This window comes from Bos indicus x Bos taurus, chromosome 15 (assembly GCF_003369695.1).
Source record: "Bos indicus x Bos taurus breed Angus x Brahman F1 hybrid chromosome 15, Bos_hybrid_MaternalHap_v2.0, whole genome shotgun sequence".
NCBI lineage: Eukaryota > Metazoa > Chordata > Mammalia > Artiodactyla > Bovidae > Bos > Bos indicus x Bos taurus.
This window is the reverse complement of record NC_040090.1, coordinates 1,623,305-1,643,080: the sequence shown is the minus strand read 5'-3', so window position 1 is coordinate 1,643,080 and position 19,776 is coordinate 1,623,305. Positions and strand designations below refer to the sequence as shown.

The following is a 19,776-nucleotide window of genomic DNA, read 5'->3' as shown; positions in this document are numbered from 1 at the left end:
GAAGAGATCTCTAGTCTTTCCTATTCTGTTGTTTTCCTGTTTCTTTGCATTGATCACTGAGGAAGTCTTTCTTATCTTTTCTTTCTATTCTTCGGAACTTCGCATTCAAATGGGTACATCTTTCTTTTTCTCCTTTGCTTTTCACTTCTCTTCTTTTCACAGCTATTTGTAAGGCCTCCTCAGACAACCATTTTGCCTTTTTGCATTTCTTTTTCTTGGGGATGGTCTTTATCCCTGCCTCCTGTACAATGTCACGAACCTCTGTCCATAGTTCTTCAGGCACCTGTCTTTCAGATCTAATCCCTTGAATCTATTTCTCACTTCCACTGTATAATCATAAGGAATTTGATTTAGGTCATACTTGAATGGTCTAGTGGTTTTCCCTACTTTCTTCAATTTAAGTCAGAATTTGGCAATAAGGCATTCATGATCTGAGCAACAGACAGCTCCCGGTCTTGTTTTTGCTGACTGTATAGAGCTTCTCCATCTTTGGCTGCAAAGAACATAATCAATTTGATTTTGGTATTGACCATCTGGTGATGTCCATGTGTAGAATCTTCTCTTGTACTGTTGGAAGAGGGTGTTTGCTATGACCAGTGCCTTCTCTTGGCAAAACTGTTAGCCTTTGCCCTACTTCTTTTTGAAGGTCACAAACAAAACCTTGGGTGCACCAGGACCCAGGAGAAAGGAGCAGTGACCCCACAAGAGACTGACCCAGACTTGCTAGTGAGTGTCCAGGAGTCTCCAGCGGAGGCGTGGGTCAGCAGTGGCCTGCTACAGGGTCGGGGGCACTGAGTGCAGCAGTGTATGCATGAGACCTTTTGAAGGAGGTAGCCATTTTCTTCATTGCCTCCACCATAGTTTGGTCTCAGGTCAAACAACAGGGAGGAAACACAACCCCATCCATCAGTAGAAAATTGAATTAAAGAGTTACTGATTATTATATATGAAACAGATCTCCAGTCCAGATTTGATGCATGAGACAGGGTTCTCAGGGCTGGTGCACTGGGATGACCCTGAGGGATGGGATGGGGAGGGAGGTGGTGGTGGGGGGGGGTGAGTTCAGGATGGGGAACACATGTACACTCATGGCTGATTCATGTCAATGTATGGCAAAACCACTACAATATTGTAAAGTAATTAACCTACAATTAAAATAAATTAATTAATTAAAAAAAATATTTACTGAGCATGGCCCCGCCATCAGAACAAGACCCCCTTTCCCCCTGTCTCTCCCATCAGGAAGCTTCCATAAGCCTCTTATCCTTTGCCTTTTCACTGCATCTCAAATGTTCTTAGTTAATGGCCAAAGTCATTACCATCATCTAGTTGAATCTTCTCTGTCTTTATGTCTCTGTTCTTCTTCCACTTTAGTCTGTTACTGCTTGCCATGGTCAGTTCTATGCCCCTTCCTGACCCTCCCTGGGTATTCACTATCACGTATTGAATGTGAATTCTTTCATTTCACTCGTCATTCAGTTGGAGTGGATTAGTATCTCTAAGTCAACATGTCAAAAGTAGAATTCACAGACACACACGCCGGCAGCAACTCCTTCCCTGGATTTCTCACACCAGTTAAGGGAGACTTTATCCTTACTCCATTTACTCAAGTCAAAAGCCCAGAAATCATGACTGAGCCCTCTTTTTCTCTTGTTTCTTGAACTCCCTCCATCCGTACACAAAGCATATGGGTTTGCCCTTCAAAAGATATACAGGGACTTCCTCCATTTACTCAGTGGACTCTAGGTTTCCACTGAAGGGGGCATGGATCCAATCCCTGGTCAGGTAACTAAGATTCCCCCACCCCTTGAAGTGCAGCCAAAATTAAAATAAATAAATAAATACATGTAGAATCCAACCAGTATTCACACCTCAATACCAGTCAAGCTGTGCCTCCCACATTGGTGGAAAGTTGGAAGAGCCTCCTCCTAATTGCTTTCTTCATCTGCATCCACTCTTGCCCCCTAGAGTTTTTGGTCCACACAGCTGCCAGTGGTTTTTTTTAAAAGTCAGGTTATATCACACCCTTGTTTCAAACTGTTAGAATAAATCTTCAATTTATAATAAAATCCAGCCCACAAGGTACTTAGTGGTAATGACAAATACATGTGCTCCTTAAGGTCTGTTCCTTTCCAGGACAAATTCTCTGTCCCTAGAAATGTCAGGCAACTTCAATAGCACCATTCTCTACTGCTTCCTTTTTACAAGTTTTTAACATCCTCAGGGTCTACAAAGATAAGAGAATCTGTAAGTCCCTTGTGCAATACTTCATTCTCCATCTACGTATGTTACTATCAGTCACCTGTGTGCTCTAAGATGATTTAAGGAATAACAGCGATTTGATGAAAGTCTCATAGTTTTTCTCTTCTTTTCTTCTAGCTTTTTACAGTAACACTTCTAAAGTTTACTCTCCAAATCCCACTGAGTACCTGGAATTTAAGCAGTGATTATAGTTTCTCTGTATATATTTTACATTAAGCCAAGTTAGGAAAAGCTTTCAGTACTATTCCAATATCATCGACTTTTACATAAACATCTATTTCAAACGAGTTGTCACCATCTTCACGTATCAACTGTGTTCTCCCCTTCTGTGACCAGCCTTTCCAAAACAGCACCTAATAGTGAAGGCATCCCCTCCTATTGTTTCTTAAACTGTACGATGTTTTCTCAAGCCCCTGCTTTGGTCGTCAGTTTGGAAACGCCTAGTTCTGGAGCCCTCCCTTGGGACTGGAAAATTCTGCATGTACCCATGCAGGGCCTGGGAACCAGGAGAGCTGGGCTCTTCCTCCTGGCTGGAGGATCCGTGTTGCAACAAGTTCTAAGCTAAGCTGGCTCCTTTGTTAGAGACAGAAACTCGACTGCCTGCTTTGGACCATTTCTGCGCTGGAAGCTGACGAAGCTCACCGCGCCGACGTCCCCACGGGCTGGGTGGGGAGCCTCTCCAGAGCCCAGTCCACAGCCGCCGGCCGCCCGACAGTGGCCGAAGAGCCGTGACGGCCGAGCTCCCTGCGCCGCCGGGCCGCGCTATTGGCCTCGCGGCTCGGGAGGCCAAGCGCTTTGCCCCGCGCTCCGCGCAGCCTTCATGTAACCGGCCCTGCGGGGACGGGTGAGTCCGCCGACTCCGCCCGCTCCGGACAGCAGCGGACGCGGGGGCGGGCTGCATGAAGGGACAGGACGGCTTGAAGCCCGACCCGGAACAAGGACGCGGACTGTGGCGAGAGCGCTGGGTCTCGCGCGAATGGACCGGCTGGAGGCGGTGCCCTCATGACGCGCCGGGCGCGCGTCTCCCGACGCGCGAACCGCCCCGCCAACCGGGTCCGCTTCCACCCTTTCTGGCCGCCGCTCTCAGTGGCTCGGCCAATCGGCTTCTGCAGGGGGATAACTTTCGCGCGGGAAGAGTTTCCTCCGAGCGCCGTCCTCGCAACCTGGATCGCGGATCCCTGTCCCGCCATCACCCTCACCGCCGGGGCAGATTCTCCGCTTCTGTGAGCGGCTCCTCTGATCTTGAGGAGGACGTGGAGTTCTTGGGGCGGCGAGGCGCAGGTTTGTCAAGGGCGCCAGTTAGAAGGATCTCAGCCCAGATCCAAGAAAATTTTGGAGGGAGGGGGCATAAGCAGTTTTCTCTTGTGGTAACCCCCTCCCCAGGTTCAAAGGTCAAGAGTTTTACACCTGGAAGGACACTTCCAGATAGCCTAGGGAGCTATTCCAGTTAACGTTTGTGTGCCTTGGGCGTGGAAGGGTGGTGGTGGTGGTTAAAGTTGATTTAATAGTGGAGATTCCCATAACTGCATCCCAAGCGTAGTGAGGATGGGATTCAGGTATCTTCTTCTTCTTTAAAAAAAAAAAAAAAATTCAGAGGGGAGAATTCTCAGGACCAATACAACTTTCAGCCGAGCTCCTTAATTTACAAATGAGGAAACTGAGATTTCTAAAAGGAGTATCACCTCGCGAAGGTTTGGTGGATTGTGGAGGTTCTCTCCTGGCCCCGGGTAGTTCTTCCGTTGCTGTTGTGATCAGTTCTCAGCTGAATGCCTCGGAGTGTTCATCTATCCGGACTTCCCTCTGTGCAGGTCTCTCTTTTCTGTGTCTTTTGAACTCCTGCCACCTTGGTCTCTCAGCTGTCTCCTCAAGTCAGGAATGCCAACGGGCCCTGCCTGGCTGCCCCTCATGGCGCCCTGGCCTGGAATCTCTCAAGGCAGTCAGCTGGAGTCATCACAGGATGCCCTTCATTTGTCACTGCCACGAACTGCATGATGTCTAGTTCCTTGCAAATTCTTGTTCCATCTGTTTAGCTTATTGTCTTCTTTTGCTTTCAGACTGAAGGGCAAGTCAGGTCCCTGTCACTTTGGCCAGATATCCAAGATAATAACCATTTTAATGTTCTTGTCTACTAGTTCTATCATCTGAGTCACTTCTGGATATGTTTCTGTTCATTGACTTCTCTCCTCATTGTGGGTATTATTTTTCTGCTTCTTTTTATGCCTCAGAATTGTACTGGATATCAAACTTTGTCAATTTCACATATATGAGCGCTAGAAATGTTTCTATTCCTATCAGCATTTTTGAGCTTTGTTCTAATTGTGTTAGTGGAAAAGTGTTACGCTTCCAAAGCTTGCTTTTAAATTTTGTCAGGTGGGACCAGAGCAGTCTTTGGTCTATGGCTAATACTTTTGTCAATACCTAATATGTTATGAATTATGAAGTTTTCCAGTTTGACTTTTGGGAACACAAATTATTGTCAGCTGAGCATGAGAAACAGAAACTATTCTCAGCTGAGTGTGGGAAACAGAAACTGTTCTCAGTTGAGTGTGAGAAACAGACCGCTAGTCAGCTGAAATTTCAAGGGTGCCCTGCGGGGAGCCGGTGGGAGGCACTCCGCCTGTGGCAAAGGTCATGAGGAAGGAGGCTTGACATACGCAAAGGCGGGATCAAGCCTCAAGAGTCCCCCTGGAAATCCTTGAGCATCTACCCCCATAACCAGAGCCTGCCTACTTTACTACTTTGTGCCCTCACCTACACCTCTGACTTTACAGGGGGCTGTCCCCCACCACCTCTTTCGGAGAAGCAGTTAACTTAGAGCTCCAGTTAATAAAAACTCCTGGGCGTGACAAGAGTGTTTTAACTTACAAACTCCTCTGAAGGTTCTCTAGCCTACCTGACAGGCTTGTCCAGCCACATGTGATTGCTCACAGCCTCCCAACCGTGAGAGGCACGAGATGCTTTAAACCTTCTAAAAACAGGTTCCTTAGAAAAGTTAGAAAACCATTAGTATAAGTATAGTGGGCTGATTAGAAATTGTATTGGTGAAGGGTTTTTCATTTGTTGAGCCAATGTTTACTGCTAAGTCTCCACATCCCTTGCCCTTACACACATTAATGAATATATAGAAGAAATAAGTATTAACCTTTGATATTAATCACGGTAGACCTTAGGCTAAGTAAATTCTTTCCTTAACTAAAACCCACTACACCGTCACCCTATAGGAATGTAACTTTATTTGGGTGGCATCTGTTTTAAGAATAATCACCCCTGGAAAAATAAGCGTCCTGGTTGACTGACTGCTGTCACAAGGAGAGGGTCATAAATTGTCAGCAGGCCCCCTGGCCAGAAGATGATGTAACACCCCTAAGACCTCTGTATACATTTGTACGAAGCACCTGACTTTGATAAAACTCAGGATTGCTGACCCCGCGTGACTTTTGCTTAACATCTCAGTGTATAAAAGTAGACCATGGAAAATAAAGAATTGGGATCAGTTCCTTGAAAGACTGGTCTCCCCATGTCTCTCTCTCTCTCTCTCTCACTCTGGCTGAGTCTCCATCTGGAGTGCGGAACCCGCCATGCTTACTAATTATGCCTGGGCTTCTAAGATCCAACCGGGGAGGCCTCAGTGTCTCCTCTCCTTTGGGAGAATGGAAGGACACCTGCGGCCTACGTAAGTGGTGCAAGCTTCTTGTCTTGAAGTTTTATTGGTCTCCCGCGTAAACCAAGCTACTCAGCCTCTTTTCTCCACTGAATTTTCCTACTGAGCTATCCTCATTCTATTACTCTTTACATCTTTAATTAATATCTAATTGAAGCTATTGTATCCTGATCCCCGCCGACGCCATCCCCGCTTCGAACTCCCTGGATCAGCCGGGGCTGGACCCCGGCAGTGCCCACTACAGATCTCTAACACTCTGTGTAGCTGTAGCTCTCTAGTACTCTAGCCCTACAAACTCCAGCCTCCTGGGCCCACCAGGACTCTTAGCTTGTCTTCTCCAGGCTCTGCTTGTGTCTCCCTTCCCTGAGATACAGCCTGGAGATGCTCCCCAGGCAGCAAGGTAGATGTCTGTAGGTCCTACCTCCGATTTCTCTCTCTCTCTCTTAGGGGTCAGAGATCACTGTTTTGCCCTGCCTGATAACCAGTGTTTGAAACTTATTATTTCATATATGTTGTGTTTTATTGTTTTAGTCATTAAGGGGTTGGTAAATTCAATCCTGTTTCTCTTTCTTGGCCAGTAGTGGAAGAAAGTCATATTCTCTTGGGACTCATCATGAATTTCATAAAGACTGAAGAGAATACATCATTCAGTGCTACAGGAAATGACCAGAGTACCAGACCTGAAGCATCAAAGGTGTGTGTACTTCTAAACAACTTTGCTGGAATGACACTCTAACTATAGAACTGTCTTAGGATCCTTGAAGGGGATAAGTGTATAAAGAATGGCAATTATAACCCCTTCTCATGTATTATTTAAAATATATTTATGGAGATCATATATATAAGTGTTTGTGTAAAAACAAAATGATAGTATATGAATTAACAAAGCAAAGAATACCTTGTTAAACAGCAAGGTGACAGTATAGACATTCAGTATCATTGGAAATATAGATGGGCAAAAATAATAAGGTAGTTAATATGTACTGAGAAATTACTGAGTACTTGGAATTAGGCTTGTCACTTCCTGTGGATTATCTCCTTTAACATTTAATAAAACTCTTTGCGATAGAAATTATCATCCCTAAATAGAGAAACTGACCCTCACTTTTCTTAAAATTGCAAAAGTAATGGACTTCAGAGCAAGGATTTTAACCCAGGCAATCAGACTTCAGAACGCAATTTTGGACCAACACGCGGTTTTACTCAAAGTATGCAAAATAGTAATACTAAATCAAAATATAAACAAGTGCTTTTAGAGTGCAGAGAAAAGAGTGTTTAATTGAGACTCAAGAAATTAAAGTTATGTCATGTGAGAAATATCTTAAAGAATGGCCACAATTTCACAAGGTAGGTGGATCAAGTATAAGGGAATAGTCTGGGTAAAGTCATGTACACAGGCAAACCTATTTGAAGAATAGTATAGCTAGATTTGATGGTATGTATGTAAGGAGAATTCAAGAACATAGTAGGCAAGTAATACTGGGAATACGATTTAGTACAAGATCACAGTAGACTATATCAGTAAAAACATTTTGTCAGGGGAAAATCATCTAACTTTGAAATAACAAAAATGATTCATTGGATTAAAGGTAAATGAAATTTAAAATTAATTTTCTTTTGCACTAACCACATTTCAAGTGCTCAGAAGCCATATGTGGCTCATGGCTGCCATATTGAACAAAGCAGATATAGAAAATTTCCATCATTGCAGAAAGTTGCAAACTACTACTCTAGGTTAAGGAACTCTGTCCTTCTCAAAGTGTGGTCTGTATTCTAGCAGTATTGATGCCACCTAATAGCTTCTTCCCCATGTCCAAGGTAAGAGAAACCCAGGTAAAACAGTAGGTGCTGTGAGAGGCATCAGAGGGCAGACACACAAACCACAGGAAACTAGCCAATCTAATCACGCAGACCACAGCCTTGTTTAACTCAATGAAACTAAGCCATGCTGTGTGGGTCCACCCAAGACGGGTGGGTCATGATGGAGAGGTCTGACAGAATGTGGTCCACTAGAGAAGGGAATGGCAAACCACTTCAGTATTCTTGCCTTGAGAACCCCATGAACAGTATGAAAAGGCAAAATGATAGGATACTGAAAGAGGAACTCCCCAGGCCGGTAGGTGCCCAATATGCTACTGGAGATCAGTGGAGAAATAACTCCAGAAAGAATGAAGGGTTGGAGCCAAAGCAAAAACAATACTCAGTTGTGGATGTGACTGGTGATAGAAGCAAGGTCCGATGCTGTAAAGAGCAATATTGCATAGGAACCTGGAATGTTAGGTCCATGAATCAAGGCAAATTGGAAGTGGTCAAACAGGAAATGGCAAGAGTGAACATCGACATTCTAGGAATCAGCTAACTAATGGACTGGAATGGGTGAATTTAACTCAGATGACCATTATATGTACTACTGTGGGCAGGAATCCCTTAGAAGAAATGGAGTAGCCATCATGGTCAGCAAAAGAGTCTGAAATGCAGTACTTGGATGCAATCTCAGAAATGATCTCTGTTTGTTTCCAAGGCAAACCATTCAATATCATAGTAATCCAAGACTATGCCCCAACCAGTAATGCTGAAGAAGCTGAAGTTGAATGGTGCTATGAAGACCTACAAGACCTTTTAGAACTAACACCCAAAAAAGATGTCCTTTTCATTATAGCAGACTGGAATGCAAAAGTAGGAAGTCAAGAAACACCTGGGGTAACAGGCAAATTTGGGCTTGGAATATGGAGTGAAGCAGGGCAAAGGCTAATAGAGTTTTGCCAAGAGAACGCACTGGTCATAGCAAACACCCTCTTCCAACAACACAAGAGAAGACTCTACACATGGACATCACCAGATGGTCAACACCGAAATCAGATTGATTATATTCTTTGCAGCCAAAGATGGAGAAGCTCTATGCAGTCAGCAAAAACAAGACCGGGGGCTGACTGTGGCTCAGGTCATGAACTCCTTATTGGCAAATTCAGACTTAAATTGAAGAAAGTTAGGGAAAACCACTAGACCATTCAAGTATGACCTAAATCAAATTCCTTATGATTATACAGTGGAAGTGAGAAATCAATTTAAGGGACTAGATCTGATATAGTGCCTGATGAACTATGGACGGAGGTTCATAACCTTGTACAGGAGACAGAGATCAAGACCATCCCCATGGAAAAGAAATGCAAAAAAGCAAAATGGCTGTCTGGGGAGGCCTTACAAATAGCTGTGAAAAGCAAAGGAGAAAAGGAAAGATATAAGCATCTGAATGCAGAGTTCCAAAGAATAGCAAGGAGAGATAAGAAAGCCTTCCTCAGCGATCAATGCAAAGAAATAGAGGGAAACAACAGAATGAGAAAGACTAGAGATCTCTTCAAGAAAATTAGAAATACCAAGGGAACATTTCATGCAAAGATGGGCTCAATAAAGGACAGAAATGATATGGACCTAACAGAAGCAGAAGATATTAAGAAGAGGTGGCAAGAAGACACAGAAGAACTGTACAAAAAAGATCTTCATGACCGAGATAATCATGATGGTATGATCACTCACCTAGAGCCAGACATCCTGGAATGTGAAGTCAAGTGGGCCTTAGAAAGCATCACTCTGAACAAAGCTAGTGGAGGTGATGGAATTCCAGTTGAGCTATTTCAAATCCTGAAAGATGATGCTGTGAAAGTGCTGCACTCAATTTGCCAGCAAATTTGGAAAACTCAGCAGTGGCCACAGGACTGGAAAAAGTCAGTTTTCATTCCAATCCCAAAGAAAGGCAATGCCAAAGAATGCTCAAACTACTGCACAATTGCACTCATCTCACATGCTAGTAAAGTAATGCTCAAAATTCTCCAAGCCAGGCTTCAGCAATACATGAACCATGAACTTCCAGATGTTCAAGCTGGTTTTAGAAAAGGCAGAGGAACCAGAGATGAAATTGCCAACATCTGCTGGATCATGGAAAAAGCAAGAGAGTTCCAGAAGAACATCTACTTCTGTTTTATTGACTATGCCAAAGCCTTTGACTGTGTGGATCACAATAAACTGTGGAGAATTCTGAAAGAGATGTGAATACCAGAACACCTGATCCGCCTCTTGAGAAATTTGTATGCAGGTCAGGAAGCAACAGTTAGAACTGGACATGGAACAACAGACTGGTTCCAAATAGGAAAAGGAGTACGTCAAGGCTGTATATTGTCACCTTGCTTATTTAAATTATATGCAGAGTACATCATAAGAAATGCTGGACTGGAAGAAACACAAGCTGGAATCAAGATTCCCGGGAGAAATATCAATAACCTCAGATATGCAGATGACACCACCCTTATGGCAGAAAGTGAAGAGGAACTCAAAAGCCTCTTGATGAAAGTGAAAGTGGAGAGTGAAAAAGTTGGCTTAAAGCTCAACATTGAGAAAACGAAGATCATGGCATCCAGTCCCACCACTTCATGGGAAATAGATGGGGAAACAGTGGAAACAGTGTCAGACTTTATTTTTCTGGGCTCCAAAATCACTGCAGATGGTGGTTGCAGTCATGAAGTTAAAAGACGCTTATTCCTTGGAAGGAAAGTTATGACCAAACTAGATAGCATATTGAAAAGCAGAGACATTACTTTGCCAACAAAGGTTTATCTAATCAAGGCTATGGTTTTTCCTCTGGTCATGCATGGATGTGAGAGTTGGACTGTGAAGAAAGCTGAGTGCCGAAGAATTGATGCTTTTGAACTGTGGTGTTGGAGAAGACTCTGGAGAGTCCCTTGGACTGCAAGGAGATCCAACCAGTCCATTCTGAAGGAGACCTGTCCTGGGTGTTCTCTGGAAGGACTGATGCTAAAGCTGAAACTCCAGTACTTTGGCCACCTCATGTGAAGAGTTGACTCATTGGAAGAGACTCTGATGCTGGGAGGGATTGGGGGCAGAAGAGAACGGGACGACAGAGGATGAGATGGCTGGAAGGCATCACCGACTTGATGGACTTGAGTTTGAGTGAACTTTAAGAGTTGGTGATGGACAGGGAGGCCTGGTGTCCTGCAATTCATGGGGTCTCAAAGAGTCGGACACGACTGAGTGACTGAACTGAACTGAACTGATACGAAAAGCAATCCACAAACTTAGAAAGTGAAAGAAAGTGAGTCGTGTCCTACTCTGTGTGACCCTAAGGGCTGTAGCTTGCCAGGCACTTCTGTCCATGAGATTTCCGAGGCAAGAATACTGGAGTGGGTTGCTATTTCCTTCTCCAGGGGATCTTCCCAATCCAAGAATCCAACCTGGGTCTCCTGCTCTGCAGGCAGATTCTTTACCATCTGAGCCACCTGGGAAGTCCACAAACTCAGAATACATTTTTAATACATATGATGAATAAATAATGTGTGTCCAGGATATATAAAGTACTTTCAATAATGAAAAATAATCCAATAGAAAGATGGGTAAAAGACATGAACAGGCAGAAGTTATTAAACTTATTAAACTACCAATAAGATGCCATTTCAGGGGAGGGATAAATTGGGAGATTTGGAGTGACATATGCATACTACTATATATAAAGTTGGGCTTCCCTGGTGGCTCAGACAGTAAAGAATATGCCTGCAGTTCAGGAGACCCGGGTTCAATCCCTGGATTGGGAAGATCCCCTGGCAGAGGGCATGGCAACACACTCCAGTATTCTTGCCTGGAGAATCCCCTTGGACAGAGGGGCTTGGTGGGCTACAGTCCATGGCGTTGCAAAGAGTCAGATTTGACTAAGCGACTAAGCACATATATAAAGTAGATAACTAATAATAGCCTGCTGTATACATGGGGAATTATACTCAGTGCTGTGTAATGGTCTATATGGGAAAAGAATCTTAACAAAAAGAGCGGATATATATGTATGTATACATGATGGAATTCCAGTTGAGCTGTTTCAGATCCTGAAAGATGATGCTGTGAAAGTGCTGCACTCAATATGCCAGCAAATTTGGAAAACTCAGTAGTGGCTACAGGACTGGAAAAGGTCAGTTTTCATTCCAATCCCAAAGAAAGGCAATGCCAAAGAATGCTCAAACTACTGTACAATTGCACTCACCTTACATGCTAGTAAAGTAATACTCAAAATTCTCCAAGCCAGGCTTTAGCAATACGTGATCAGTGAACTTTCAGTTGTTCAAGCTGGTTTTAGAAAAGGCAGAGGAACCAGAGACCAAATTGCCAACATCTGCTGGATCATCGAAAAAGGAAGAGAGTTCCAGAAAAACATCTATTTCTGCTTTATTGACTATCCCAAAGCCTTTGACTGTGTGTATCACAATAAACTGTGGAAAATTCTGAAAGAGATGTGAATACTAGAACACCTGACCTGCCTCTTGAGAAATTTGTACGCAGGTCAGGAAACAACAGTTAGAACTGGACATGGAACAACAGACTGGTTCCAAATAGGAAAAGGAGTACGTCAAGGCTGTATGTTGTCACCCTGCTTATTTAACTTACATGCAGAGTACATCATGAGAAATGCTGGGCTGGAAGAAGCACAAGCTGGAATCAAGATTGCCGGGAGAAATATCAATCACCTCAGATATGCAGATGACACCACCCTTATGGCAGAAAGTGAAGAGGAACTAAAAAGCCTCTTGATGAAGGTGAAAGAGGAGAGTGAAAAAGTTGGCTTAAAACTCAACATTCAGAAAACAAAGATCATGGCATCTGGTCCCATCACTTCATGGGAAATAGATGGGGAAACAGTGGAAACAATGTCAGACTTTATTTTTCTGGGCTCCAAAATCACTGCAGATGGTGACTGCAGCCATGAAATTAAAAGACGCTTACTCCTTGGAAGGACAGTTATGACCAATCTAGATAGCATATTGAAAAGCAGAGACATTACTTTGCCAACAAAGGTCCGTCTAGTCAAGGCTATGGTTTTTCCGGTGGTCATTTATGGATATGAGAGTTGGACTGTGACGAAAGCTGAGCGCCGAAGAATTGATGCTTTTGAACTGTGGTGTTGGAGAAGACTCTGGAGAGTCCCTTGGACTGCAAGGAGATCCAACCAGTCCATTGTGAAGGAGATCAGCCCTGGGATTTCTTTGGAAGGACTGATGCTAAAGCTGAAACTCCAGTACTTTGGCCACCTCATGTGAAGAGTTGACTCATTGGAAAAGACTCTGATGCTGGGAGGGATTGGGGGCAGGAGGAGAAGGGGACGACAGAGGATGAGATGGCTGGATGGCATCACTGACTCGATGGACATGAGTGTGAGTGAACTCTGGGAGTTGGTGATGGACAGGGAGGCCTGGCGTGCTGATTCATGGGGTCGCAAAGAGTCGGACACGACTGAGCCACTGAACTGAACTGAACTGATACATGATTAGCTTTGCTGTACCCCTGAAATTAACACAACATTGCAAGTCAACTATACCCTAGTGAAAATTTTTTTGAAAGATGTCATTTCACATTCACAAGATTGGCAAACTTTAACAGTTGGGCAGTACCATGTTTTAATAAGGATGTGGAGGCAGTGAGAACTCCCATTTCCCACTGGTAGAGGTGTAAAGTGGTACAACCATTTAGTAAATCATTTGACAGTATTTAATAATGGTGAGTATGTGTATTCCAGATGTTGAGCAATTCAGCTCCTAATCTATTCCCAAGAGACACTCTTGCACGTGTGCACCAGGAAACATATTAATAGATATTCACAGCAGAACTGTACTACTGTAGTTGGTAGAAAAAAAAAAAACTAGAAATAACTGAAATGCACATAACCAGTTAATTTCTTCAGTGGATTCTATTTAACTGTGAAAGTGAATTTAAAGCTCCATCAACTGGAAAGAACGTCAAAAAAATAGTGAAACAAATCGCAGAAGACATATTCATGTATGTGAGACAGCAAAAGAGACACAGATATATTGATCAGTCTTTCGGACTCTGTGGGAGAGGGTGAGGGTGGGATGGTATGGGAGAATGGCATTGAAACATGTAAATTATCATATGTGGAATGAACCACCAGTCAAGGTTCAATGCATGATCCAGGGTGCTCGGGGCTCGTGCACTGGGATGACCCAGAGAGAAGGGATGGGGAGGGAGGTGGGAGGGGCGTTCAGGATGGGGAACTCATGTACACCCATGGCAGATTCAAGTCAATGTATGGCAAAACCAATACAATATGGTAAAGTAAAATAAGTAAATAAAACTAAAAATAAAAAAAGAAGACACATTCAAAAGATGCATTTATGCAAAAATCAAAAACAGACAAAGCTAAAGACTATGCTACTTATATGTGTGTGTTAGTTGCTCAGTCCTATCCAACTCTGCGACCCCATGAACTGTATCCCACCAGGCTCCTCTGTCCATGGAATTCTCTAGGCAGGAATACTGAAGTGAGTTGCCATTTCCTTCTCCAGGGTATCTTCCCAACCCAGGGATTGAACCCTTGTCTCCTGCATTGCAGGCAGTTCCTTTGCCATCTGAGCCACTATATGTATATGTCCCTAAAGAATCTGTTGCCAGCAGATTATCAAAATACTTTTTCCTAGGCGATTTCCAACTGATTGTATAATATGTTTTAAATATGGATTTGTATATCTGTCCAATCCTGTGATTCATTAATCATGTTAGTATCTTTCCTTAGTGCTGTTGATACCATGTACAGAATAAACTGGACAGTAAATATTTCACAGGAATTTTTTAAAAGGTGGTACTTCAAATGTCCAAGTGATATGTTAAACCAGCTTTGTTAGTAAGTAAATACATATAAATGTAAAAAAAAAAGTCAAGCTATATCTCCCAGTTACCAAACCTTTAAAATGGTAGTACTCAAATCCTTTTGAAGAATTAACCATAATACTGATTTCCTTGGGCAATAAGGAAAGAACGGGGAGGGGGAATTGATGTGACCTTCCGAGAAAGCAGTTTGGCAGTGTACGTGGTGAAGTACATTTATAATCTATTTCCGCTGCTGGGAATCTAGCATAGGAAAATATTTTAAGACTTTAGACAAAATGTTTTGTGTATAGAAAAGTTTGTCATATTTAGAATAGTAAAAAAATTAGAAATAATCTAAATAGCCAGCAACAGAAGAATGGATTAGAAACTATTGTACAGTGAACTATCATATAGCCCTTCAAATTATGTTTTCAAAGGTTGTTTAATGATATGCAAAAGCACTGACAGACTGCTTAGTGAAACATGAACTCATATGCAGCATGGTATATTTTGATTTTATAATTCAAAAGGCATGGGACATTATTATTAAAGGTGATCCTTACTAAATTTTTAATCTTTCCTTTTCTAAGGATACTGTCATAGAGGAGGCATGTTCTGGCACACCTGTTGATCAGTCTCTGTCTGACATACGAGAACGTAACAGCACCATTAAAGTTAAAAGTGAAGTCATTGAGCAGGAAACATCCTCTGAACGACAGAACCCACACGTGAGCACCAGTGAGAAATGTCTTTTCACCTTTAGTTTGAATGAACGCCGCAGGAAGTTAGACCATAGAGTGTTTACAGCATTTGGTGGGCCCAATGAGAATATCTATTCAGTTCTGAGTGCTGATGACCATTTCAGTGAAAGGATGAAGAAACATGTAAATAAGAACATCATTGTTTATGAAGAAGAAACAATAAAAGCGTATATAAATTTAGGAATGCCTCTCAGATGCCTACCTAGTGGTTCCCATTTGAAAATAACATTTGGTCAAAGGAGTAACGAGAAAGATGATCAGGTATTACGCCCATGTAAAAATCCAGACACTGAATGCATTCTTTTTCACGTTGTTGCTATTGGGAAGACCAGAAAGATGATTGTTAAGATTAATGAACTTCATGTACAAGGAACTACACTTTGTGTCTATGCCTTGAAAGGTGAGACTATCAAAGAAGCCCTTTGCAATGATGGCCGATTTCTCTCAGATCTAGAAACACTTGAGTGGACACTAAGAGATCACAAAAACATTTATGGAAAACAGTCCATTGTGGATATAGTATCTGGAAAAGTCTTAGAATTGGAAATTCTTAAAAAACTGTCCATCAAGAAATGTACCCATAGAAAAATTAAACCAGAAGATGAAAATGCCACTGCAGATATCAGTCTGCAGGCTTTAACACAGTCTAAGAGCAAAGCCCATGAACCAGAGAAAGATGGAGAAACTGAAGATGTAGAACACAACAGAGAAAAAATTCTCCCATGTCAGAGTCTAGGGCTTGATATTAAACATAAGACACGCCGGTCCATTTCCAAAATTAAACGTTATTACAATAATAATCTCTACAAAAGACTTCGGAGAAAAATCACACGAGTTAGGCGAAGGCCCTCTCTAGGTAGGCTATATGCTATTCTGGCAATCCAAAGGGAGACAACTAATCTCTGGGTAAAGAATTTACAAATATTGAATAAAGTTATGATGCATCAGTATCCAAATTTTAATAAAGAAGCACTTCGGATACAAAAGTATTTTCAGGAAGAACGGGAGAGAATGAAACTGACAACGTCTAAACAATTCAGCATGTATAAACATTACTTTGGAAAAGTGACTGAAAATTCTGTTTCAGTTGCAATCTGTGAACGTCTTGTTCATCTTAGTAAGTCAGTTGGATTCATGAAATGGGACAATAATGGAAACACAGGCAATGCTACTTGCTTTGTTTTCAACGATGGTTTTATTTTCACCTGTAGACATGTTTTACACCTCATCGTGGGAGAAAGTACAGATCGAAAGTCATGGCCAGATATAATAAGCACATGTGTAAAGGTTACTTTTACTTATAAAGAGTTCTGCCCTAACGATGTTGATTGGCTTTCCTTTGAGCCATGGTTTACGGTGTCTGGTGAAAATCTAGATTATGCCATTTTAAAACTGAGTGAAAATGGAAATGGATTTCCTCCAGGTCTGTCAAAACTGATTTTTCGTCAACCATCTGATGGTTTACTTTATTTAATTGGTCACCCAGAAGGCCAGATCAAGAAAATAGATGGTTGTTCTGTGATTTCTCTAGAGCAACGGTTAGAGAGGTACAAAGAACATTATTCAGATGGGGTAGTACCAGGATCCTGTTCAGACATTTATAATGCTTTCCCTATGTTTACCCAGAGAAGTTTCTTGTCAGAGGTGTGGAGCACTAACACACTTAGTTATGATACTTATTTTTCTAGTGGGTCTTCTGGCTCCCCAGTGTTTAATGCATCTGGCAAGTTGGTTGCTATGCACAGCTTTGGGCATTTTTATAGCCGTGTAAATAAGGCTTATGCCCTTATTGAATTTGGCTATTCTATGGAATCTATTCTTTGTGATATTAAACAGAAAGATGAGAACTTGTACAAATTATTACAAGAAGAGAAAAATGAGAGCCACAATGAAGAGAAAGATAACAAACAAGAACTGTCACTTCAAGAAAGTCAGATTGAATCCATGCAATATTAGGAAAAGGATGCTGCTTTCAAAAACACATGCCAATGATTTAAAGTATTGGGATGGCCACAAGTTGGTTTTTTTTTTTTTTTTCTGTATGATGGCTCTAGTAGTTCTTAGTTTTCTTACACTTCATTTGAAACAATTTCATTATATTGTATTCATATTGTGACAGCTGTTGTATCAGCAGGCATTTTAAAAAAACATCAAAATTAGTGAATTTTTGTGTAGCCATTTTAATATTGAAGATAGAAGAAAACATTGTTGGCATATTATGCTTTATTATTTCAAGTAAGGTTAAAAATATTGAAATTAAAAGATTTGTGCAGTGTATGGAGTGGTTTGCTAATTTGTGTGCTGGAGATTTCTCACTGGACAATGCTCCATGATCTAATAGACAAATTGATGTTAATAGTGATCCAATCTAGACATTAACTGAGAGCAATCAGTGTTATATCACGCAGGAGATAGCTGACATACTCAAAATATCCGAATCAAGCATTGAAAATCATTTGCACCAGCTTGGTTATGTTCATCACTTTGATGTTTGGGTTCCACATAAGTTAAGCGAGAAAAACCTTGACTGCATTTCCATATGGAATTCTCTACTGACACCTAACAAAAACTCCATTAAAACAAATTGTAATGGGTGGTGAAAAGTGGATACTGTACAATAGTATGGAATGGAAGAGATCGTGGAGCAAGTGAAATGAACTGCCACCAACCCCACCAAAGGCCAGTCTCTGTCCTAAGAAGTAATGTGTGTGTATGGTGGGACTGGAAGGGTGTCCTCTATTATGAGCTTCTTCTGGAAAACCAAATGATTAATTCCAATAAGTACTGCTCTGAATTAGGCCACCTGAAGGCAGCACTTGCACGAAGTATCTGGAATTAGTCAACAGACAGTGCATCCTCTTACATCAGGATGACACAGACTGCATGTTTCTTTGATAAACAGGCAAAAATTGTTACAGTCTAGCTGAGAAGTTCTGATTCATCCACCATCTTCATCAGACACTGCAACTTCAGATGTTCATTTGTTTTGGTCTTTACAGAGTTCTCTTAATGGAAAAAATTCAATTCCCTGGAAAACTATAAAAGACATCTGGAACAGTTCTTTGATCAAAAAGATGAAAATATTATAAAGTTGTCTGAAAAATGGCAAAAGGCAGTAAATACATTATTCAGTAAAGTTCTTGGTGAAAATGAAAAAAAAAAAAAACTTTTTGGCCAACTCAACATTTGGGGCTGTTTCTTTAAAGTATAATGAATATAATTTCTCAATTAGAAAAAAACTTTAAGAGAATCATGTGGATGTACAAAACACATATTAGAGCTCAAATGAGCATTGATTTTCTTTTCTCTCATTGGCTTTTTTTCTTTTCAGCAATCTAAAGCATCACTTTAAATACTTCAGTTCGGTGGTGCAGTACTTACTGGATGTGAGGTACACCACAGGATGTATTGTACAACACAGGAAATAGAGCCAATATTTTATGACTGTAAATGGAGTGTAACCTTTAAAATTGTATAAAATTTTTTAAAACTATAATCAGACTGTGAAATGTTGTCTTTGTTCTACTTGACCAGATGCATAGCCTAAATTCTAATACTGTGTAAGGAAAGGAAAATGGATATTGGGTAAACTAGCAGCCTTATTTATTTTGGGGGGCTCCAAAATCACTGAAGATGGTGACTGCAGCCATGAAATTAAGACGCTTGCTCCTTGGAAGAAAAGTCATGACCAACCTAGATAGCATATTCAAAAGTAGAGACATTACTTTGCCAGCAAAGGTCTGTCTAGTAAAAGCTATGGTTTTTCCAGTAGTCATGTCTGGATGTGAGAGTTGGACTATAAAGGAAGCTGAGCACTGAAGAATTGATGTTTTTGAACTGTGGTGTTGGAGAAGACTCTTGAAAGTCCCTTGGACTGCAAGGAGATCCAAACAGTCTATCCTAAAGGGTATCAGTCCTGAATATTCATTGGAAGAACTGATGCTGAAGCTGAAACTCCAAAACTTTGGCCACATGATGCGAAGAATGACTCATTGGAAAAGACCCTGACGCTGGGAAAGATCGAAGGCGGGAGAAGGGGATGACAGAGGATGAGATAGTTGGATGGCATGACTGACTCAATGGACATGAGTTTGAGTAAACTCTGGGAGTTGGTGATGGACAGGGAAGCCTGGTGTGCTGCAGTCCATGGGGTCACAAGGAGTCGGACATGACTGAGTGACTGAACTGAACTGAGCAACCTTAATCACAGTCCTACCCATTCAGCCCCCTTAGTACCTTATATACACTTCCTTCCATGACATGAAGCACACCTACTCACTCTCCAAGATAGTCCAGCATTGCTGGGTAACGTGTTTCTCTTCATCACACCTGAATGCCACTCCTCATGGCCCAGAGACATATCAGCCCATTCCTCCTCATGCTACTCACACACCTGATATACCAGAGTGGAGTATGGCCAGAATCCAGGAACTTAAA

At 41.8% G+C, this 19,776-nt stretch overlaps 1 protein-coding gene across 4 annotated transcripts; it reads left to right on the top strand.

Moving 5' to 3' along the window:
* Positions 1-3,279: 3,279 nt before the first annotated feature.
* FAM111B (family with sequence similarity 111 member B) lies at positions 3,280-18,835 on the top strand. 4 transcript variants are annotated; one of them, XM_027562231.1, is made up of 3 exons: positions 3,280-3,543; positions 6,502-6,617; positions 15,169-18,835. In XM_027562231.1, the coding sequence occupies exons 2-3, from the start codon at positions 6,537-6,539 to the stop codon at positions 17,293-17,295; spliced, it is 2,208 nt and encodes a 735-aa protein (XP_027418032.1). In that variant the 5' UTR covers positions 3,280-3,543; positions 6,502-6,536; the 3' UTR covers positions 17,296-18,835. The 4 variants fall into 4 exon arrangements, with proteins under 4 accessions (XP_027418032.1, XP_027418033.1, XP_027418034.1 ...); XM_027562232.1 differs by having other exon boundaries at positions 3,296-3,543; positions 6,505-6,617; XM_027562233.1 differs by lacking the exon at positions 3,280-3,543 and adding an exon at positions 5,898-5,935.
* The last annotated feature ends 941 nt before the right edge of the window (positions 18,836-19,776 follow it).